At 39.7% G+C, this 24007-nt stretch overlaps 4 protein-coding genes across 5 annotated transcripts in view; all 4 read right to left on the bottom strand.

The window, feature by feature from the left end:
• Positions 1–4689, bottom strand: part of zmynd11 (zinc finger, MYND-type containing 11) — a 39224-nt gene extending 34535 nt beyond the window's left edge. For both annotated transcript variants that reach the window (XM_079243386.1, XM_079243387.1), the window contains exons 1-2: positions 4546–4689; positions 16–154 (exon numbers count right to left, since the gene is read on the bottom strand). In XM_079243386.1, coding sequence (XP_079099512.1) covers positions 16–146 — 131 coding nt within the window. In that variant the 5' untranslated portion in view covers positions 147–154; positions 4546–4689. The remainder of the gene's footprint in view (positions 1–15; positions 155–4545) is intronic.
• Positions 4690–9034: 4345 nt separating this feature from the next.
• Positions 9035–10116, bottom strand: LOC306758117 (E3 ubiquitin/ISG15 ligase TRIM25-like; the record flags this gene model as incomplete). The annotated part of the gene is made up of 2 exons (XM_079243327.1): positions 9035–9361; positions 9493–10116. The coding sequence occupies 2 exons, from the start codon at positions 10114–10116 to the stop codon at positions 9035–9037; spliced, it is 951 nt and encodes a 316-aa protein (XP_079099453.1).
• Positions 10117–16638: 6522 nt separating this feature from the next.
• LOC306758172 (tripartite motif-containing protein 16-like) lies at positions 16639–18312 on the bottom strand (the record flags this gene model as incomplete). Its single annotated transcript, XM_079243398.1, has 1 exon — positions 16639–18312. The coding sequence occupies exon 1, from the start codon at positions 18304–18306 to the stop codon at positions 16639–16641; it is 1668 nt and encodes a 555-aa protein (XP_079099524.1). The 5' UTR covers positions 18307–18312.
• Positions 18313–21564: 3252 nt separating this feature from the next.
• On the bottom strand, positions 21565–22899 carry LOC306758116 (tripartite motif-containing protein 16-like protein; the record flags this gene model as incomplete). The annotated part of the gene is made up of 1 exon (XM_079243326.1): positions 21565–22899. One exon carries the CDS (start codon positions 22897–22899, stop codon positions 21565–21567), a length of 1335 nt encoding a protein of 444 aa, XP_079099452.1.
• Positions 22900–24007: the final 1108 nt, after the last annotated feature.

The following is a 24007-nucleotide window of genomic DNA, read 5'->3' as shown; positions in this document are numbered from 1 at the left end:
TAACAGTGAGCTTACTTAGAGATCCGGTCCATATTTGCGATTTGTTTCTGGTTGCGAATGACTTCAATGGCGGCCCAAACGTACTGGACCACCTTAGGATCCGCCTGCCTCTTCTTCACCACACGGGACATGATTTCCTTGTTCATCACAACTGCTGCAAACAAAGGAAAAATATTCAGAGCATTCAGTTGGTTTTGTTCAGAAACTGAAAGAAAAATTCACACAATTGGACTCATTTTTAAGAAGTAGTATAAAATAACATAAACATAACATAAAATAAAATGTCCTATGAGAGTTTCCTTTACTGGATGAATAAAATATTTCTATCTTATGTTTCATTCATTTATAAAATTTCCTTTCAGCATTTTGCAAATATAATTTTATTATCAAATATTAGAGAGAAAAATATTGTTTTAAAACACAAATTCAAAACATACTGAAATACATCATCTAATTTCACATATTTACAAAAAGAAAATTCACATTATATATTCATTTTCCTAGAATTTCAGAAAAACACTATATTTGAAAAGATATAGCTGCAAACTATATAATGAATTAATTATGATAATATATATCAATATTTTAGACATTGTGTCATCAAATATGTAAATAACATGTATTTTAATGAGGGCTGCACTCCACTGTAAACGTTTTACAGCTAACCAGTGTGCACAGCTGTTAAAACACCTGATTTTAGCAGCACAGAACATTTATTATTAATAAGATGTCATATTATCTTAGCAGCACTAGAACTCAAACGGTCAGCAGGGATGATGAAACAACATTTACAGACTGGATAACACTAAAGTCATCATGTGTCAAAAAGTAATCATTTGATCCTCAAACATATAGTCTGTATGATATAAATCATCTTCAAAAGCAGTGGACGAAGAACCACACAGGAAACAAACCAGGTGTAATGTTTACCATGTGGCACAGCTCTGTTGTTTACATCCAGGTGAAAAACGAGAGTTTAAAAGTTTGTCAGTTTCCATTTAAATTAAATATGATCTTGTTTTTGTTAAAATCCCAACTTTACTTGTATAAAAAAGGTAGCATATTAATATTTGTTTTTTCAGTGCGAGATTAATCATTTAAAAACTTAAATACAAACATTTAAAAAAAAAATTTTTTTTAAAAAAAGCTTTTACTAATTTTTCACAAGTGAAATCTGACTTCTACGCCTAAAAAAGTCAGTCTGAACAAAACTGGCAGCCTGATAACTTAATGTGCATCTACCAAAAACAGGAAAATGTGACTAAAAGGTGCTTTTTATTACCTGCTTTTATAATGGGGGAAAAATAAGCACAAGCGAGTCGTTTAATCAAACACAGTCATACCGAAGACACCAAAGACCTCCCCAGCCATGTGGACATCAAACCAAACTGTGTCTACAACAGTTAAAAGAAAATCTAAAGACAATTTGTCATGGAAAACTCCTGGAAACCTTTAAAGCCTTGTGAATAATACTTATTTGACTCTACTGCGGTGCACAGTTCCTGGTCCACCAAATAGCTTAGAGAGTCAAATCCAATTTCATGCAGTCCTCCTCCTAACCATCCGTGAAACTTAAGATGTCACTTCCAGAAATCCCAGCCAAAAGCTAAACATACAATCACCGAAAGCATTCAAAGACGCAGGAGGACACGGCGTTTCAGAGTGTTTTATGGAAGAGGCAGCTGTGACAGATGTTGAGAAAGGATGTACGTCTTCGCACTTATCATATGACAGCATGAACTGTGGTTTGAGGTGAGAAAAATAACACTCATGCTGATGGGAGAGAACAAATGCACAAAGCACAGTAAAATGAAGAAAGCTAACATTAAAACTGTATTTAAAAGCTACTGGCTAGTAATTAAGTTTATACTTTAAGTCAGATTGAAGGTTACGCCATCATCTCTCGGTTTGTAGCAGCTTGATGGTTAGACACTGAAGGTTTCAACTCACATGAACATACTTTTCTTTTAGGGCTGTGATGATATGTAGTCGCCCCAATTCTATTCAATTCCGATTTTATGGGTGCTGATTTGATTTAAATTCTTCAATATTGCTGATTTTTGCAGATTAGAAAAAAAAGAAAGTACAACACTCGTCATTTTTCATTTCAATTAGGAAAAAACAACACGAAAGCCAGACAATCATTCTGCTGCTATAATGCTCAAGAAGTAAAAAGATCAATAAAAACAGTTAAAATAACAAAAATTTTACAATAGATTATTTTAATTTATTTTTAAAAAAAATTGATTTAACAAAAAAAAAAAAAAAAAAACCGATAATAAAATTGTGAAGCAAAAAATCCAGATATTCAATTTTTCAATTTGATTTTCCCACCCCTGTTTTCTTTGCATATTATATTTTTATACGTCTTAAGATGAAATACAAATGAAAGAGATGCAGATGTAGAGAACATTTTAGACTTTGAATAAATTAGGCTAGTCCATCATCTCTCAGTTTGGACACTGAAGATTACAACTAACATGAACCTAAGTTTCTTTGCATATTATATTTTTATATGTCTTAAGATGACAGAGATGCAGATGTAGATAACATTTTACACTTTGACTAAATTAGCTCAAGACAAATCAGACTTCACACCAACAGTGAGAAAGAAGGAGGAGGAACAAAAGTTCTGACTCCGGCTAAACAGGAACCAAACTGCTCATAACAAAAGCCTCATACTCCCAAATTTACTACTACAGGACACCACAAGGGACAATGTCATAAGTCTTCTCCAAGTCCATAAAACACACAAAGGCTGGTTGGACAAATTCCCATGCACCCTCCAGAGCACACAGAGGCAGTTTGCAGCCAAGCGTGAAGAAGCTGACATCTCTGAATCTGAGAGTGTGGTCCTAAATGGAATAAAGCTGGATTTCTCATCCTGGAACAACTTCCTGCCTCAAGTATCTCTGGGATTTGTTTCAAGTGGAGGTAGAAGAGACAGGGAGATTCACAGGTGGATCGGGTTAGGACAGGGGTACACAATCCAGCAGGTTTTGCATGTATCTTTGCTCCAACACAACTGTTTCAAATAAGTCTTTGTACAGAACCTGATTGATTCAGGTGAGTTGAAGCAGGAATACACGGAAAACCTGTTGGACCACAGCTCTCGTCGGACCGAACTGGATACCCCTGGGTTAAGATGCAGTATTTTGGGAATGTCTTTCTGCCTCAGAGCAGACCCAAGATTTTCTGAAGACATTTTGTCACTGTGAAGAGCCAGAAATGTGACTCACCTAAGCAACAAATAAGACTTTGATAGTCACATTAATTCTGAAAGCTGTCTAGTTTTGAGAATAACAAGGATTAAACTTAAAATGTAATTATTTTAGCAATGGCTTATTGAAATTTAAGAATGAAACAAACGAGTGTTGAGCGTAAAAAGCCAGCCTCATCACTGTACAACTCCCACATACAGCTCCCATGTTCTGTGTGAAGTACAACCAGGGCATGCACCTCCGTGTGCTGTGCTGGCATGCACACAACAAAGCCAAGCCTGCACTTTTGTCTCCAGGGACCTCGCATTACATGTTAAGACGACCACCCAGATCAAGGTGTGCAACACTGCAGCCTCATGAGACGACAGTCAGCATTGGTTGGTGGGGCTTTGTACCATCCAGGGTAAACAAAGAGACCACACATTGCTGCTGTTGCTTCTTCAGAAACCCCAACAATTCCATAATGATACACCAAATTAACAATTGCACCCAGCAAATGAAATACTGATTAAAATAACTCTCAGCTTTTAAGAATGCATTACTATCTAACTATAGGAGTCCCATCAACACTATTAACATTAAACTCGTGATGGCAGCCTAATTCAGGCATATTCTGGGACTAAAAACGGCCTTGTGGTATTGTAATGAGAAAAAGAAAATATCCTCTAGGCAAACGTTTCACCTAGATGGCACAACTGGAGCCTTTAGCAACAAAGAGACAGCTGCGAAGGCCACAGGCACTGCCATGGAGGCTGTGTAGCTGTTAGCAGGCGAGCTACCTCCAAACCACGTTTACACAAATTGTATTAGGATTTTACTATATAATAACCATTTCATTTCATTTTTATAAAACACATAACTAAAAATATTAGCCTAAAATTAGCCTTTTGACTAGAAAACATGCTTTCGTTGCGACTTTTTTGTTAGCGAAGCTAATAAACTGATACGTAGCGAAGCTTTGCTAATGAAGATAGCCGACTTGTCAATAAACGTACATAAAATTCACAGTTCCGGCAAATTAAATGGCAGTAGCTAAAGCAAACACGAATCTGTTTTCATCTTCACAAAACCACGAAACACACTGAGCTCACGAGCAACCAACTCGTTTGTTTTGGAGGGCGCCATGTTCGCAATCCTCCATCACGAGATAGGCTAAGGAGCTAAAGCTAAGCTAACCGAGCTAGCGCACAGCTAAGCTATTTGAGCTAGCCTACTGCTAAGCTAACCGAGCTAGACTACAGCTAAGCTAACTGAGCTAGCGCCCGGAGACGCGAGGCTGTCATTGAGAAAGAGACATTTTCATGAGAATAAACTCCAAACTCACCTCCGCCGCAGTGGCAATATCACACAAAGCTGCAGAAAATCCGCGACGGACCGGACGCTAGGCAGCTTACATTAGTATTTGTCCAGCTGAAAGCTGCGGATGGTGGTTTGCGTCCAGCTTGCCACCGCAACAGCAGCGCTGGTATCGGGGAGGTAAACAGACGGAGAGCGGCGGCGCAGGTGAGCCGCAGGGTGGCGGAACTCTAGTGGTGGAATCCGGTCCTCTGCAGCCTTCCGCGGGGAAGTTAAAGGGGGCGCTGAGCAGAGTTTGACCAAAACCATGTGGTTTTTCGTTTTAGATAAGACAATTGGAAATTAAATAAATCTAGAACATTACGTGATGATATGTGTTCTGTCGAGATAAATAGTGTGCTTTGCCGTCTTTTTTTAAAATGAGATTTTATTGTGACAATACACATATACATATCACGAATACAAAGTAGATAACTAATTCACATTCAATAAAATATTATATCAAATCTTTGTCAATCACAACTCTTCTTATGTGTCTTTTGAGATATTTTCTTCGGAACCCATGAAAATAATTGATGTGTAAACAAACAACTGCTTTGCAGTTGTATGTGAAAATATAAGACATGCAAACGACAGGTGGTATGAAAGCCTTGAGATAAAAATATTATTGGTATTATTATTACTGTTATTATTATTATTATTGTTAGTAGTAGTAGTAGTAGCAGTAGTAGTAGTTTTATACAACGCCACCTATTGTGGCTGGACCGGAACTGCAGTTCCTCGATCTTCAGGCAGCCCGACCACAAATTCCTGAAGGACCCATGACCTAAACCTAACCACAAGGTTTGCCACGTTTGTAAGCAGAAAAAATTGCTCCAGCTTTCACCACGTAGCTTTCTTTATTCTTTGTTTGCTCATATTTTCTGTTAATTTCTTACTAATCTTTGTATACCTCTCGCATCCATTTGCTTCTGTTGTATATGACTTTGTATGTTTGATATTTGAAATTGGAAAGAAAAAAGAAATCTTTCACCTTTTAACTTTAAAATGGGTAGATCTTAGGTTATGGCTGATTAAAAGTTGCCAGAGGTTTAGAATTTCATCAATGTGCTTTTTCTATAAAGAAAACAGAACCCTGATAGAACTTTGCTATTGCTGTTGTGGACACTATTCTAATTTTTTTAATTTAAAAATGAGTAAAGAATAAATTAAAAATCTATTCCAACATCAGTTTTACTCTAGTACAAACATCACATTTTAAAGAAAAACTAACACCTAGAAGAAAGAAATGTGCAGTTTCATATTTTTTATATGAAGTAGAGAAAATAATTTATTCTCAAACAAACATGATGAATAATTTATTATGGATGATCCACCATCTGACCTGAACGTCTACCGAGCAGTGGTCCTCATAACATGATGAAGGTGCTGGAGAGGTTGGTCTTGGCCAATATGAGCCTGCAGGTGAAGAAACTGAAGGACTTTCTGCAGTTTTCTCACCAAGCTGAGCTTTGACAACGTGGTCATCTGCCGGCTGCAGAGACCTTTTCCATCCGGATGCTGGTGGAAGCATTCTGACTCAATTTCTTTCACTTCTCTTTTGTTCCCAACACCATCCAGCCTTTGCTGCTGGGTGAGAAGCTGCAGGAGAGTGTTGACGACTCAATAATCTTCTGGATCACCGACTACCTGACAGGATGGGGTTAAGATCATAATTGTAAAATACAAGCCACTGATTTCAGTACAGTTCTGAGTCATTCCACATTCAGACATTTTCTGATGACTCGGCTGTTGTTGGGTGTAGAATATAAGAAGGTAGGAGGAGTCCAGATAGCTAGTTGACGGGTCTGTAGACTAAAATGTTTCTATCAATGTTGTTTGCATTAATGATTTATTTTTATTCCTTTAAAAAGAGAGAAAGTATACAATAATTTGTGAGCCTTTGTTTTTCTGTTGATGTTGTGAGCAGTTGTCTGTGTGCCCTCTAATCAGGCTGTCGGGAAAACTGATGGACACACAACTGCTCACATTTAAATACTCACAGGTTATCTGTAGATCATGATTCACTATTTTTAATTACTATTCATAAATTAGTTTTAAAATATACTAAACAGAGTTCAAACTATTTTAAAGTGGATGCTTTACTTGGAAGGTACCTAAAGATGGGCCGAACAAAAATGTCTGCAGGTTAACATTGTTAGATGATACAGGTGATACTTGGGGATGAAGGGGTCGGGTTTTGTAGAGAGAATTAAAGGACAACTTGGTTTTTTCATGTCAACCTCCAAGCAGCTATAAAGGGTTGAAAGTCCTTTCAGCTTCATCTCACATGTGTGTGAAATGCAGTGCGACCTTCTGAGGTGTGATATGACAAAAGAAATCAATTTTATATCCACATAATTACAGTGCTTTGGCTTTTTAAAAGATTTGTACAAATGTTCGATTATTCATATTCTGAGTTTGATTAAGAGTCACAGGAAGCTGGAGATTATCCCAGCAATCATCAGACGAGAGGCAGATGGACCCTGAACAGGCCGCCAGTCCATCGTACGGCGTACATATTGTCAGAATTATCTGCATGTGAACATATTTTATAATGTTATATTGTTAAACTAGCATTTTTTGCTTCAAATATAGATTTAAAAATAACAAATAAACAACAAATAAAGTATCTAATGATGAGATGTTCAGAAACACTCATTTCCAGGATGAGAAGAAATAAGATCATTCATGTTTAATGTCAAAACAAAGTCCATTTTTACACACAAACTTTGAAAAACTAAAAAGTCTTTTTTATTTTATTTTATTTCATTTCAGCATTTCTGTGAAATCTGATGGAGAAAATATCAAACTAATATGAGGGAATAACTGAGCAGTTTTCCTGGAACTGCAGAAAGAAAAAGTTTCCTTTATTCTCCATCTAACATGAAGAAGTCAGACTGTCTGGAAACTTACATCTCACATCTACAAGTTCTACTTCCAGTCTGAAAGCTGGTTGGAACAATAAGCTGAAAAGTCTCCTCTCCCATCTTTCCCAGCTTCCCTGAATGCAGCATCAGTGTTGCAGGTTGTGACTGATGCTGAAGCTGCCAAAAGCTCAGTGAAGTTTTTCTACGTCTTCCTGCAGGATCACAACTGAAATATGACGAAGACCACAAGAGGGAGCCTTCATCCCGCTAACAGGGATGAAGAGGAGGGTAAAGCTCTTGAACTAACCTTCATCTGAACTCCGCACATGGAGAGCTGGACATATTAATCTTTTTTTTGTAAAACTTCTATTATTTACACATTTTTTTCAGTTTTGTTTAAAATAAAACTTTCCTGGTTGTTGTTCTGCATCTTCTTCGTGTTAAAGATGAAAACAGAGGACGTTTTGGTGAGACGTTTCCACGTCTGTGGCGCCTCCAACAGGTATCAGCTGGATCTAACAACTTCCAAGTTTCCTTCTGTCAACAGGACGTCTGTGTTCATCAGCGAGTTTGATCTTATTTCAACCTGACAGCGAACATCTTTAAAGCCATCAATAAATCCCAAATCCTTTACTGCTGGGATGAAAATGCAGTGGCAGTGTGGTGTCCGGTTCTGTAAAAAGTCCTGGTCCAATCCTCCTTTTCTCCCAAGCAGCCAGATTTGGTTGGCATTTATTAAAATGTCATGTTTGAGAGAGTTTTCATCTTTTAGTTATTGTTTAGGAGTCATTTTTTATGTTTTTAATAACTGTTAGATCCAGCATATACCTGTTGGAGGCGCTAGAGACCAGGATGACGATGTGCAAAAACATCCAGCAAAAGGTCGTCGTTGTTCCGTCTCTGCTCTAATTCATGAAAATGAGAACAGAAAGGGCTCATCTTCATATCCATTGTCATATTCATTTTCATATCCATTTCCAGACTCATTGTCATAGTCATATTCATCTCCATCCTCATCCTCATCTCCTTCTCCATTTCCATTTCGACCCTCACACTCATCCTCACGTCCATCATCATCCTCATCCTCATGTCCATCCTTATCTTCATTCCTGGCCATGAACTCGGCGGAGCCCCCAGAGCCCGACACCCCAACCCCAGCATAGCACGGCTGGGTGAACGTGGTCTGGCATGTGTAGAGGAGAACCATGCTGTCAGAGACGTTGTAGAAGGACAGAAGACCTTCTACAGAAGATCCACGTCCACTAGATTTATTAGATTTATTTATTATTTATTTATTAGATTTATTCCCTGCTTGGCTGAAGTCCCTGTAAGCAACGGCTAGACAAACGTCTCCTCTTATTTCCACCTCCGAGTAAGAGCGCCAAGTCAGAACCTCTTTACTCATCGCCTGAAACCCACCAGGGAATCGGTCTGGATCAGTAGAATCACCAGAATAATGTTCTTGCTTTGCTAATGTCACCTTTCTGTTCCCCTCTGACAGTAACAGCTGTGTGTATCTTGTGTTTGGATCCAGCACGATTTCCCATGAATGATTTTAGGAATCCAAGTCTGCTCATTGGTTCCAGTTTTGTCAGTGAAACATCCACATCAGAGACTCTGCTTGAGATGTTTGTCCATCAGGATGTCCTGTAGTTTATCTCTGAGCTCTGACACAGCTGCTGTCACATCCTCAAAGTGTGTGAGAGGACGGATATTGATGCTGGTTAGTTTTACAGACTCAATCACATCTGACAGTGAGGGGTAGTTGAGTAAGAAGTGGTTATCATCCTTTGTCTCTAACAACATATAAAGTTCAGCGTCTCTCCTCTTCAGCTCAGTGATCTCCTGCTCCAGCTTCTCCTGAAGATCTATGACTCGACTCACCATGGTTTCCTGCTGGGATCTGATCTGCTGCTTCACATCGGAGCTTCTTTTCTGGATGAGACGGATCAGCTGAGTGAAGATCTTCTCACAGTTAGCTATTGCTTTATCATCAAAGCGATTGATTACCCCCACCTCAAACTGAACTCTTCTCTCGTCTTTCCCTCCGGCCCGGATTTTCTGACTGTCAGTTTATGTCGACACAGCAATAACTCTCTCTGCCTCTCAGTCCTTTCTGCTGCAGCTGAGACCGTGTCGTGGCCTTTATGTTCATCCACAGAGCAGCGATAACAGATTAACTTCTGATCAGTACGGCAGAAGATCTTCATCACCTCATCATGACGAGAGCAGATGTTCTGCTGGAGGTTCTTGGAGGGCTCCACCAGCTGGTGTTTCTTGAATGCAGGTGATTCATAATGAGGCTGAAGGTGTTTCTCACAGTAAGAGGCCAGACAGAATAAACAGGACTTGATGGCTTTCAGTTTTCTTCCAGAGCAGACATCACAGGCCACATCTTCAGGTCCAGCATAGCAGTGATCAGCAGGAGCAGCTTGGAGTCCAGTCTTCTTCAGATCTTCCAGTAAATCAGCTAACATGGAGTTTTTCTCCAGGACAGGTCTCGGTATGAAGGTCTTCCTGCATTGAGGGCAGCTGTAGATTCCCTTCTGATCCTCTCCATCCCAGAAGCTTTTAACACAGTCCATGCAATAGCTGTGTCCACAGGGAATAGTCACCGGATCCTTCAGGAGATCCAGACAGATGGAACAAGAAAATCTTTCTCTGTCCAGCTGATATTCCTGCTGCGCCATTTTCCTCTTCATGGTAGCTTTGCAACAGTCAAACCTGATTAGAAATATCTCAGGAAAGTTCCTAAATAGTTTTATGGTGAGGGTCAGGGTGTACTGTTAAAGTTTCTGTCTGCAGATCTGGAAAGTTCGTCCTTCTGTTTACCTGCAAACCACATGGACGATGATTATTATTCAACGTGAAGCGCGTTATTTGCTTAATTCCACCAAAATATTCAGTTCATATGAAGTCAAAGACAAAATTATACCATATACTGCCATAAGTTTGAATTATTTAAAGCAAGTTACCTCTTATTGTCTCTTATACAGGTTGGTCTTGTCTATTCCTCGTCCCACCGCCGGGAAGAAAGCGCGCTCTCGCTGAACGGAGTTTTATAGACGCAACATGCTCGGAATCAGTACGGAAAGCGTGGAAGACCAAACTTATTCTTTTTTTTTCTTCCACGTTTAAAGTTATCTGTTTAAAAAAAAAAACATTGATAAACTATTATTTATATTTTCGAACAACATTTGTCTTTAAAAGTAACAAATACTGTAAAGCAAAAAGAAAAAAAAAGAACGTTTTCACTTTCAATACAATCATTGCCTTAAGATAAGAGAATCAAAGTGTTTTATAACAAAACATGTTGAAGCCTTACAATTAACCATATCTATCTATCTATCTATCTATCTATCTATCTATCTATCTATCTATCTATCTATCTATCTATCTATCTATCTATCTATCTATTTGAAGAATTGACCAAAAACACTTTAAAAAGTTTGAAAATAAAGGCAAAAAAAAAAAAAAAAGATAGAAATGTTCATAGTAAGTGCAGAAAAGGTTTTCTGCAAGATTTAACAGTCAGCCATTACTAAGGGGTGAGGGTGTCAAGAATGGGTATAAAAGAGGCCTTTGCCAAAATGTCAACTTTCCAAACAAGGACATCCATATTTCTCTGACTGAGTTTCTGCCAAACTGGCCCAAACTTGGCTAATTACTGGTGTTTTAGAAAAATGACTTAACTTAGAAAAAGCATCAATCCTGATGGGACCCAACAACCTCTGAATTGCATCTCATGTTTGACTGGAAGGCCAGAGCAGCCTAGAGTTCACACAAGACCCAGACAGCCTTGGTAAATAACAGTGTGTGTAAAGGTCACCCCCAGAAACCAGTGCTGGATGATCTTTGATCCCTGAGGCAGTGCTGCAGGAGAAACCGTCACGCCAGCGTGAGCAATATAACCACATGGATTCAGAGGGACCTTGAAAATGATTTTCACTTATAACTGTTCATGTCCTGCATCCAGAAATGTAACCTAAAACTGTTTTTTCCACTAGGAGGAAACCATACATCAAGTTCTCCAGACACTAGCTCAACTCAGATATGTGTTCTGTGGCCAGATAAGTCCACGCTTGAGAAAACCTGATCTCTGTTTCTGCATATGCAGGATGAGAAAGAACATCCAGGCTGGTAGACGAGACAAACGTTCCCATCACGGTGACGTCTTTTCCTGGGAGTTTTGTGGTTATTTCAGCAGGAGGATACCAGACGTTGTTCTGCACAATCTTTAACCAATGCTGATGATGTTATGTGAGGTTTGATGCCAACATCGGCCACATTAGCAACTGATGTGGCCCCACAAGAACATTGTCATAAGCAAAAACATCCATTCAGTAATTACCACAGTTCCCAGCTTTGGTTTCCAGTCTTTCAGGACAAACCGCTTTCAATTATGGTACCATGTCACACACCAGCAATAAGTTAATAGCATACTTTTAAAATGATAAATGTACAAAGAAGTTCCTCACAGAACCAAAAAATTTTGTCAGTTTGAATAAATTTCTCTCCAAAGACTGAAGTTTTCAGCTTTTCTAAAAGTTTTCTGCTGAATTATTGTTGGACTCTGAAGGCATCACTCTTGTTAACATGACAACAGATTCATGTGTCCAGCTCTCCATCTGCAGAGCTCAGATGAAGGTTTGAGGAGCTTTACCCTCTTCTTCATCCCTGTTAGCAGGATGAAGGCTCCCTCTTGTGGTCCTCATCAACATCCAGATTTCAGTTGTGAATCTGCAGGAAGCCATGAAAAACGTCACTGAGCCTTTGGCATCTTCAACAAAATCAATCACAACCTGCAACACTGACGCTGCCTTCAGGGAAGCCGGGAAAGATGGGAGAGAAGACTTTCCAGCTCCCAGTTTTCACATCAGCTTTCAGGCTGGAAGTAGAACTTGTAGATGTGAGATTTAAGTTCAATTCAATTCAACTTTATTTATATAGCGTCAAATCACGGCAATGCCATCTCAAGACGCTTTACAGACAGAGAAAAAAACGTAATGAAATTCAATTCATAATAGCCTATATAAGGAAACCAACAGATTGAGTTGGAGGTCCAACTCAATGGTCCAACTTCTGGTCAGGACTCTGGCTGCAGAATTCTGGATCAGCTGAAGGCTTTTCAGGGCATATTTAGGACAGCCCAGTAATAGAGAGTTACAGTAATCTAGTCTCGAAGTAACGAAAGCGTGAACCAGTTTTTCTGCATCTCTCCGAGACAGAATGTCCTTAATTTTGGCTATATTACGTAAATGAAAGAAGGCTGTTTTAGTAACCTGCTTAATATGTGGACCAAAGGACAGGTCCGAGTCAAATATTGCTCCAAGGTTTCTCACTGTAGCACTGGAAGCTAAAGTAATGCCATCCAGGTTAATTATAAAACTGCAAAATTTAGCTATGAGTTTTTTAGATCCAAAGAGACTTACTTCAGTCTTATCTGAGTTTAAAAGGAGAAAATTTCTAGACATCCAAGTCTTTATGTCTATGAGACAATTTTGTAGCCTATTGGGCTGATTTGTTTCATCTGGTTTAAAGGATAAGTATAGTTGAGTATCATCTGCATAACAATGAAAGTTTATTCCATGCTGTCTAATAATTTTGCCTAAAGGGAGCATATATAGCGTGAAGAGTATTGGTCCAAGTACAGAACCTTGAGGAACTCCATGACTTACTGTAGTTTGGGAGGAGGACTTGTCATTTACATGAACAAACTGAAGTCTATCAGATAAATATGATTTAAACCAGCTTAACGCTGTACCTGTAATTCCAATCACCTGTTCTAGTCTTTGTAACAGAATGTTATGATCGACTGTATCAAATGCAGCACTAAGATCAAGCAAGATAAGTACGGACACAAGTCCTTTTTCTGAGGCCATAAGAAGGTCATTAGTAACTTTCACCAATGCCGTCTCAGTGCTATGATGAGCTCTAAATCCTGACTGAAACTCTTTGAATCAATTATTTCTGCACAGGTGGGCATGTAGCTGAGCTGAAACTATTTTCTCCAGAATTTTGGACATAAACAGGAGATTAGATATAGGTCTATAATTTGCTATCACCCCTGGATCTAGAGATTGCTTTTTAAGTAAAGGCTTGATTACAGCAGTTTTAAAGTGGAAATATTATGTGCATTTCAGGCTAATTTATTTTTATTTCTGAGACCAGAAGGACTGGGATTGATCGAGTTATTGTCACAAACGGCTTTATTTACTTCAGACCGACCCTCTCCGTAGGCTGTCAGATCAGCCTGCGGGCAAAACGAGTGGATTGAGACTCTTCCGCATTAAGCCCCGCCTCCCACCACTGCACTACATCGGGAGCGCGCATCGCACCTGCTTTCGCCGTCATTGTAACATCTCATAAACAGAAGGATTAGGCTAATATGAACTCAATAAAAAAAAAAAAAAATACAATGTCAACACATAGCATCCAGCCCTACATGTTGGAACCTGAATCAGAGCCTGAAAACGAAGTGGAAAACAGCAACCCACAGCAACGAATGCAGCAGGATGTCTCTCTTTGGTAAACTCACCAGCCATCGTTGGAAATAACTTTATCCCACGTTTTCCACCCGCCTGATGTATTTGTACATGCCCTTGTTAACCAGTAGAAGGTAACCAATCACCGAACCTTATCCCCCGGGACGTCACAAGGATTTCCAAGTAGAAAAAACTCTCTAAAACGACGCATTTTTCGTTGCCATGGAAACCGAACGGTGAGCGTGCTGGAACTCAAACTCAAACTCAAACATGCGTTTAGGTGATAAAAAACAGTGCCGTTCACATGTCTGATGAGGATTCAACACTGTAACACTGTAGAAAGCTCAGAAAACTCCAAATACCATAATAGCACCCCTTTAAATGATTGTGGTACATATCCTGTCACTAAAGACATATTGATAAGATTTAGTAGTGAATTATTAATTAAAGGGAAAATGTCCTTAAAGAGGCTCGTTGGGAGAGGGTCTAAGATACAGGTGGATAGTTTAGATGAAGCTATTATTTTAGTTAATTCAGAGGGTTGGACAGGACAGAAACTATTTAGACACAAGTCAGATCCTGGTTCTAAGGATACTTAGGAAACCACAACAGGCTCAACATTATAGGTAGAAGGAAGAGTATTGTGAATTTGATCTCTAATAGTGTCAATTTTATTCCTGAAAAAATACATGAAATCATCACAGCTAAGTGAGAAAGGAATACATGGCTCCACAGCGCTTTGACTCCTAGTAAGCCTAGCTACAGTGCTGAAAAGAAACCGAGGGTTGTTTTTGTTTTCCTCTATCAATGATGAATAATAAGCTGTTCTTGCCGTACGTAAGGCTTTTTTGTATACGCTTAAACTTTCTTTCCAGGTTAAGTGAGACTCCTCCAATCCTGATGAACGCCATTTGTTTTCCAAATGCTTTGACGGCTGTTTTAGAGCTCGAAGCTGGGAATTAAACCAGGGAGCCTTCATAATCTTACCTAATTTCTTCTTCTTTAGGGGAGCAACATTATCCAAGGTTGTACGCATTGAAGCTGTTATAGTATCAGCATGTTGATCAATCTGAGCAGAGGTAAAGCTTAAAGGGGGACTCTCAGTCATGCTAACACATGGTAGATGTGAAAAAATTTATTCAATTGATTGTTTAAATTTTGTAATAATATTTTCAGCCAAGGATCAAACCAGCAACCGTCTTGCTAACCCCCACACCACCATGCAGCCCAAATGAGTAATCAAATAAAGTGAATTCAAAGGTTAATAAGAAGTGATCGGACAAGACAGGGTTTTGAGGAAATACTTTGAGCTTATCAGTCTCAATACCATATGTTAGAACAAGATCAAGAGTGTGACCATGAGAGTGAGTGGCACCATTAACATTTTGTGAAAACCCAATTGAGTTTAGAATAGAGCTAAAGGAAATGTTTAAACTATCATTTTCATCGTCAACATGAATATTAAAATCACCTAGTACAATGACCTTATCAGTAGTCAGCACTAACTCAGACAAGAGATCAGAGAATTCGGTCAGAAACTCGGAGTAAGGTCCAGGTGGGCGATACACTAATGCTAAAAGGAGCGGTTTCTCTGAATTCCATTTTGGATGAGATAAATTTAATGTCAGGAATTCAAGGGATTTATAGTTAGTTTTGAGCTTAGGACTAATTAAAAATTCTGACTTAAAGATAGCTGCAACACCTCTTCCTCTGCCTGTAGTTCTAGGAATGTGAAAGTTTAAATAGTTAGCTGGCGTAGCTTCATTAATACTAACATAATCCTCTTGCTGGAACCAGGTTTCCGTAAGACAGAATAAATCAATGTGGTGATCACCTATCAAGTCATTGACTAATAAAGACTTATTTGGGAGGGATCTGATATTCAGTAGGCCACACTTTATTGTCTTATTTTCAGATTTTATTAGATTTGTTGTTTTTATTTTCATGAGGTTTTCACAATTAACCCCAGAAGTGTTTTTGTGTTGTTTAATTCTTACTGCTGGGGAGTTGTATAAGGTCGGAATGGGGTTTAGGTTTCCAGAAAGTCTGACTTCTTCATGTTAGATGGAGAATAAAGGAAACTTTATCACTTTCTGCTGTTCCAGAAAAACTGCTCAGTTATTCCCTCATATGAGTTGGATATTTTCTTTATTAGATTTCACAGAAATACTGAAATAAAGACAAAAGAAAAGACTTTTTCCATTATTTCAAAGTTTATTTGTTTGTAAAAAATGGACTTTGTTCTGACATTAAACATGATGAATGATCTGATTTCTTCTCATCCTGGAAATGAGTGTTTCTGAACATCTCATCATTAGATACCTTATTTGTTGTTGATTTAGAAAAACAACATCTGATCTGTAGAACAACTAAAAGTAATTCCATGTAGAAAATGATTTTTACATTTCCAAAGTGTTGAGAGTAAAATAATGTGTGATGAAGGAAGGTCTGCTGATTTCTCTGTTTGGCTCCATGAAGTGGAAGAGAAACAACAACATACAAATACATCAATACAAATATTTAACACATATTTAGAGAACAGAGAAGTTCAGATTTTCATGTGGAGAAATATTGATGGAAATAAAAATCATCATTAGCAGTGATTTCCTCCAAAAAGAAAGAAACACAAGAAAAACCAGCAAATAAAAAAAAGTCAAATAAACAAGAGAACAGCAGAGCAGAGACGTCACAACAATGAACTCTCAGCAACAAGCAGAGAAAATAACTTTACTTCACTTTACACAACTCAGCACTGGATCCAAAACAGATCAAGAGTCCAGCATAGAGCGGCTGAGTGAATGTGGTCTGGACTCTGTGGAGGAGAGTCCTGGTTTCAGAGACGCTGTAGAAGGACAGAATACCTGCTCTGTGATCCAGGTACACTCCTACTCTGGAGGACCGAGGACCTGAGATGGAGGTTCTGATGTTGTTGTAGTAAAAATCAAAACTGTCTTCGAAACAATCTAATGACCAAGATTTATCGTTATATCCAAATCCACATTCATTCCCATCTCCTGCTCTGCTGATATTCTTGTATGCGACTGCTACATAAACATTTCCTCTTATTTCCACCTCCCAGTAACAACGTCCAGTCAGACTCTCTCTACTCAGAACCTGACGCCAGTCAGTGAATCTGTCTGGATGATAAGAATAAGACTGATTTTTATCCATTCTTGTCACCTTTCTGTTCTCCTCTGACAGTAACAGACGTGTGTGTGCTGTGTTTGGATCCAGTGTGATTTCACATGAACATCTTAAGAATCCATCTCTGCTCTTTGGTCCTGGTTGTGGCAGTAAAACATCTGGATCAGTGACTGCCAGTGAGATGTTTGTCCATCTGTCTGTCAGGATGTCCTGTAGTTTATCTCTGAGCTCTGACACAGCTGCTGTCACATCCTCAAAGTGTGTGAGAGGACGGATATTGATGCTGGATGAGTGTGTAGACTCACTGAGTGCTGACAGTGAGGGGTAGTTGTGTAGAAACTGGGTGTGATCCTCTGTGTGTGAGAGCTGCTTCAGCTCAGCGTCTCTCCTCTTCAGCTCAGTGATCTCCTGCTCCAGCTTCTCCTGAAGCTCTTTGACTCGCCTCACTTCAGTTTCCTGCTGGGATCTGATCTGCTGCTTCACATCAGAGCTTCTTTTCTGGATGAGATGGATCAGCTGAGTGAAGATCTTCTCACTGTCCTCCACTGTTGTATCAGCAGAGTGATTGATGGCCTCCACCTCCTGTTGAAGCAGCTTCACATCTTTCTCTCTGTCCTGGATTCTCTGCTGGATTTCTTGTCGACTCACCTCCAGCTCTCTCTGCCTCTCAGTCCTTTCTGCTGCAGCTGAGACCGTGTCGTGGCCTTTATGTTCATCCACAGAGCAGAGATAACAGATACACTTCTGATCAGTACGGCAGAAGATCTTCATCACCTCATCATGACGAGAGCAGATGTTCTGCTGGAGGTTCTTGGAGGGCTCCACCAGCTGGTGTTTCTTGAATGCAGGTGATTCATAATGAGGCTGAAGGTGTTTCTCACAGTAAGAGGCCAGACAGAATAAACAGGACTTGATGGCTTTCAGTTTTCTTCCAGAGCAGAAATCACAGGCCACATCTTCAGGTCCAGCATAGCAGTGATCAGCAGGAGCAGCTTGGAGTCCAGTCTTCTTCAGCTCTTCCAGTAAATCAGCAAACATGGTGCTTTTCTCCAGGACAGGTCTCGGTATGAAGGTCTTCCTGCATTGAGGGCAGCTGTAGATTCCCTTCTGATCCTCTCCATCCCAGAAGCTTTTAATACAGTCCATGCAGTAGCTGTGTCCACAGGGAATAGTCACCGGATCCTTCAGGAGATCCAGACAGATGGAACACAAGAAGGATTTTCTGTCCAGCTGATCTCCTTTCTCTGCCATCTCACCTCTCAACAACTGTCTATAATCTGTATATAAAAAGCAAAAAGGAAAAATGTGTTCAGAGAAGGAATGTTATCAAGTTTCTCCACATTCCAAAATAAGTAAAACTGTGAAGGAAAGTTTGTTTCCTCGTTCTTCTTCTTAAACATCAGTCAAATTTAGTATATTTTCAAGTATATTTTCCCCCAAACTTGACCACATCCAGCAGAATAAAACCTTCCACATCCTCAGAACAGTTAATACTTATAATAATGATCACCATGGCAACCCCACAATGAAAACTAGGGGGGTCATCAATCCACTTAAACCCCATCTCCTGTTTTCTAAGGTACTGATAAAAACTCATGCAATAATTAAAGATGGAGAAGTCCTCTGTTTGATGCTCAGAAAAACTCACACAGACATCCCCCTCTACTACAGGTTTATAAAAATATACATTTCATTTAAAAAGAATGAAAAGTTTACCCCGTCTGTCTTGTGACTGCTCAGTGTTTAGAGTTCCACCCAGGAAGAGACAATCTGGTGAACGAGACGATAACTGTACCAGATAAAAACCAGTCCTGACTATCTACAGGAGGATGATGACCTCCCGTCTACTGGAAACACCCTTCTTCCTGGAAGGTGGGAGGGTGTTTCTGACTGAAAGCCTAGGTCCTGGACCTGCGTCTCCTCCCATCTTCATCCACTCCCATTACCTTCCCCTGTTCTCCAATAACACGCACCTGAGTGAGTCTGCCACAGAGAAATGCTTCAGGTTAAACCTGCCCAGTCACATGTCAGTATTTTATCTTCTGATACTAAAATCCCAGTTTTTACCTCCTTGTTCTTCTGACAAGCATTTAAGTCCCATTTAGAACTGTATTTTATATTTTATTAGTGCTTATTCATGTGATAAATTTATGCTACAAGTTCAGAGAAACATCTTAAATGTTGGAAAATGACACAAACTCTCAGCCTGGATGATGTTGCCTTACGTCTGAGATCCTCTTACAAATGACCTTAACTTGTTCCAGACTCGGTTTGTGACCAGAAGTGACTGAATAATTGTGTCCAAAGCCTCGAAACTCTCAAACCAGCTTCCTGAGGAGATCAGATCAGCAGTCAGTAACCTGCAAAACTGGTGCTGCAAAGTTTCATGTCGATCCTCCGAGAGAATCATGATGTCTGACTTTGTTCCTTCCATGTATCCCAGACAGAAAATTCCTTATTAATCAGAACTCTCCGCCACCAGAGGCCCAGTCTGATCCTCCATCAACATCATGAAGAGAAAGGTACCAATAGAACAACCACACTGGTCAGCAGGGAGGCTGCAGATATTCTGCTACCATCTTGTAGTTTGAGGAATTTAACATGATTAAATCTGTTCAAATCTTTGGAGACGTTAAAGAAACACTAACATGACATTTTATCAGGAGGATTCCTGACCAGATGCCCGAGCCACCTCAACTGATTCCTCGCGATGCGGAGGAGCAGCGGCTCTACTTTGATCCCCTCCCAGATGACTGAGCTCCTCACCCTATCTCTAAGGGTGAGCCCGGCCACCCTGCGGAGGAAACTCATTTTAGCCGCCTGTATACGAGATCTCGTTCTTTCGGTCACGACCCACAGCTCATGACCATAGGTGAGGGTAGGAACATAGATCGACTGGTAAATTGAGAGCTTCACCTTCTGGCTCAGCTCCTTCTTCACCACGACAGACCGGCGCAGAGTCCGCATTACTGGAGACGCCGCACCGATCCGTCTGTCGATCTCGCGCTCCATCCTTCCCTCACTCATGAACAAGACCCAGAGATATTTAAACTCCTCCACTTTACGCAGGACCTCACTCCCGACCCGGAGAGGGCAATCCACGGAATGACTATTCAGCATTCACAAGTAGTTAATTTTGACTGACATGCCATTAGAAAATGATCATGGTTTAAAACAGCAGATACTTGTATGAAAGCAATTAATGCGTGTCCAAAATCCATTGCAATTTGTTGGAAGGAATGAGAAACTGCTACTATGGTGTGCACAAATGACTAAATGTTGTGGAGGTTGAACTAACTGTTGTCCAAATGTAAATAGTGATGTGAGAAATGCACCACAGCGACTGTAACACAACAGATTCATCTGTCCAGCTGTTCATGTGCAGGTTGCAGATGAAGGTTTGAGGAGCTTTACCCTCCTCTTCATCCTCGTTAGCAGGATGAAGGCTCCCTCTTGTGGTCTTCATCAGCATTCAGATTTCAGTTGTGTTTTTGCAGGAAGACGAAAAACATCCTTGAGTCTTTGGCAGCTTCAACAAAGTCCCAACCTGCAACACTGCTGCTGCATTCGGGGAACCTGGGAAAGATGGGAAAGAAGACTTTCCAGCTTTTAGTGTTCACATCAGCTTTTGGGCTGGAAGTAGAACTTGTAGATGTGAAATTTAAGTTTCCAGACAGTCTGACTTCTTCATGTTACATGTAGAATAAAAAATCTTTATTACTTTCCCTCATATGAGTTTGATATTTTCTCCATCAGATTTCACAGAAATATTGAAATGAAGACAAAAGAAAATACTTTTTTCATTTCCTTTGTTTGTTCAAGTTTATTTGTTTGTAAAAAATGGACTTTGTTCTGACATTAAACATGATGAATGATCTGATTTCTTCTCATCCTGGAAATGAGTGTTTCTGAACATCTCATCATTAGATACCTTATTTGTTGTTGATTTAGAAAAACAACATCTGATCTGTAGAGCAACTAAAAGTAATTCCATGTAGAAAATGATTTTTACATTTCCAAAGTGTTGAGAGTAAAATAATGTGTGATGAAGGAAGGTCTGCTGATTTCTCTGTTTGGCTCCATGAAGTGGAAGAGAAACAACAACATACAAATACATCAATACAAATATTCAACACATATTTAGAGAACAGAGAAGTTCAGATTTTCATGTGGAGAAATATTGATGGAAATAAAAATCATCATTAGCAGTGATTTCCTCCAAAAAGAAAGAAACACAAGAAAAACCAGCAAATAAAAAAATGTCAAACTAGCAAAGCACTCGGAATTTATACACTTCTGCATAGGCTTCACTTTTAACCCCCGGAGGCGTCATCCATGATTCTTCTACGGTCTATGGTAGTTATGTGGAAAAAATCCCAATTTTGTGCCCGGTAACATCTGTTTGACTGGACGACAACAGGTATCAGTCATTCAGCGTCACAATATTTCCTGCTTTGTCGGTGTCGATGGGTCACCTTTATGTAAACATGATGACATCAGCGTGATTCTTTACTTCACTTTACACAACTCAGCACTGGATCCAGGACCGATCCAGAGTCCAGCATAGAGCGGCTGAGTGAATGTGGTCTGGACTCTGTGGAGGAGAGTCCTGGTTTCAGAGACGCTGTAGAAGGACAGAATACCTGCTCTGTGATCCAGGTACACTCCTACTCTGGAGGACCGAGGACCTGAGATGGAGGTTCTGATGTTGTTGTAGTAAAACTCATAACTGTCTTCGTAACAATCTAATGTCCAAGATTTATTGTTATATCCAAATCCACATTCATTCCCACTTCCTGCTCTGCTGATATTCTTGTATGCGACTGCTACAGAAACGTCTCCTCTCATTTCCACCTCCCAGTAACAACGTCCAGTCAGACTCTCTCTACTCAGAACCTGAAGTTTGGCTGTGAATCTGTCTGGATGACTAGAATAAAACTGATGTTGATACATTTTTGTCACCTTTCTGTTCTCCTCTGACAGTAACAGCTGTGTGTGTGCTGTGTTTGGATCCAGTGTGATTTCACATGAACATCTTAAGAATCCAGCTCTGCTCTTTGGTTCTGGTTGTGGCAGTAAAACATCCACATCAGTGACTGTCAGTGAGATGTCTGTCCATCTGTCTGTCAGGATGTCCTGTAGTTTATCTCTGAGCTCTGACACAGCTGCTGTCACATCCTCAAAGTGTGTGAGAGGACGGATATTGATGCTGGGTGAGTGTGTAGACTCACTGAGTGCTGACAGTGAGGGGTAGTTGTGTAGAAACTGGGTGTGATCCTCTGTGTGTGAGAGCTGCTTCAGCTCAGCGTCTCTCCTCTTCAGCTCAGTGATCTCCTGCTCCAGCTTCTCCTGAAGCTCTTTGACTCGCCTCACTTCAGTTTCCTGCTGGGATCTGATCTGCTGCTTCACATCAGAGCTTCTTTTCTGGATGAGATGGATCAGCTGAGTGAAGATCTTCTCACTGTCCTCCACTGTTGTATCAGCAGAGTGATTGATGGCCTCCACCTCCTGTTGAAGCAGCTTCACATCTTTCTCTCTGTCCTGGATTCTCTGCTGGATTTCTTGTCGACTCACCTCCAGCTCTCTCCCCAATCCAGTCTTCTTCAGCTTTCCCAGTAAATCAGCTAACATGGTGCTTTTCTCCAGGACAGGTCTCGGTATGAAGGTCTTCCTGCATTGAGGGCAGCTGTAGATTCCCTTCTGATCCTCTCCATCCCAGTGGGTTTTAATACAGTCCATGCAGTAGCTGTGTCCACAGGGAATAGTCACCGGATCCTTCAGGAGATCCAGACAGATGGAACAAGAGAAGGATTTTCTGTCCAGCTGATCTCCTTTCTCTGCCATCTCACCTCTCAACAACTGTCTATAATCTGTATATAGAAAGCGAAAATGAAATATGTGTTCAGAGAATGAATGTTAACCAGTTTCTCCACATTCCTAACAGGTAAAACTGTGAAGGAAAGTTTGTTTCCTCATTCTTCTTCTTAAACATCAGCCAAATTTACTTTCATTTATATTTTCTATTTTAGGGTTTAGTGAATTTACTTCTGTTTTAGTGGTATGAAAACACTCTTTGTTCTTTCAGATCACATTATGAAGCTCTTCCAGCATCATACCAAAGTCTTCCTTTGGTATGAACTTTTCAACACTCTCAGTCGAGACTACTTTGAAATAATAATTAATTTTTTAAATGATTTACAACCCTTACTTTTAATATGAACGTATCTAAACTGTAATGAACACATCTTCAGGATAATTAAAACTTGCGACAGTGATCACCATGGCAACCCCACAATTAAAACTATGTGGTCAAACAACCCACTTAAACCATTTACCATTTTTTAAGGTACTGATAAAAACACATACAATGATAAAAGATGGAGCAGTCCTCTCTTTAACACTCAGAAAAACTTCACATACGCTCCCCTCCTCTACAGGTTTATAAAAATATACATTTCATCTAAAAAGAATGAAAAGTTTACCCCGTCTGTCCTGTGACTGCTCAGTGTTTAGAGTTCCACCCAGGAAGAGACAATCTGGTGAACGAGACAGAGACTCATCCAAAGTAAACCCTGGTCCTGATGATCTGCAGGAGGATGATGACGTTCTTCTGGAAACACCCTTCCTCCTGGACCTGCGTCTCCTCCCATCTTCATCCACTCCCATTACCTTCCTCTGTTCTCTCATAACACACACCTGAGTGTGTCTGCCACAGAGAAATGCTTCATATATATATATATATATATATATATATATATATATATATATATATATATATATATATATATATATATATATATTTATACTAAATCACAGTTTTTACCCCCTTGTTCTTCCGACTGGCATTTAAGTCCCATTTAGAACTGTAAATATTTTATTAGTGCTTATTTATGTGAGAAATTTATGCTACAAGTTCAGAGAAACATCTTAAATGTTGGAAAATAACATAAAG

This window comes from Telmatherina bonti, assembly GCF_933228915.1.
Source record: "Telmatherina bonti genome assembly, chromosome: 7".
NCBI lineage: Eukaryota > Metazoa > Chordata > Actinopteri > Atheriniformes > Telmatherinidae > Telmatherina > Telmatherina bonti.
This window is presented reverse-complemented; position numbering and strand designations above follow the sequence as displayed.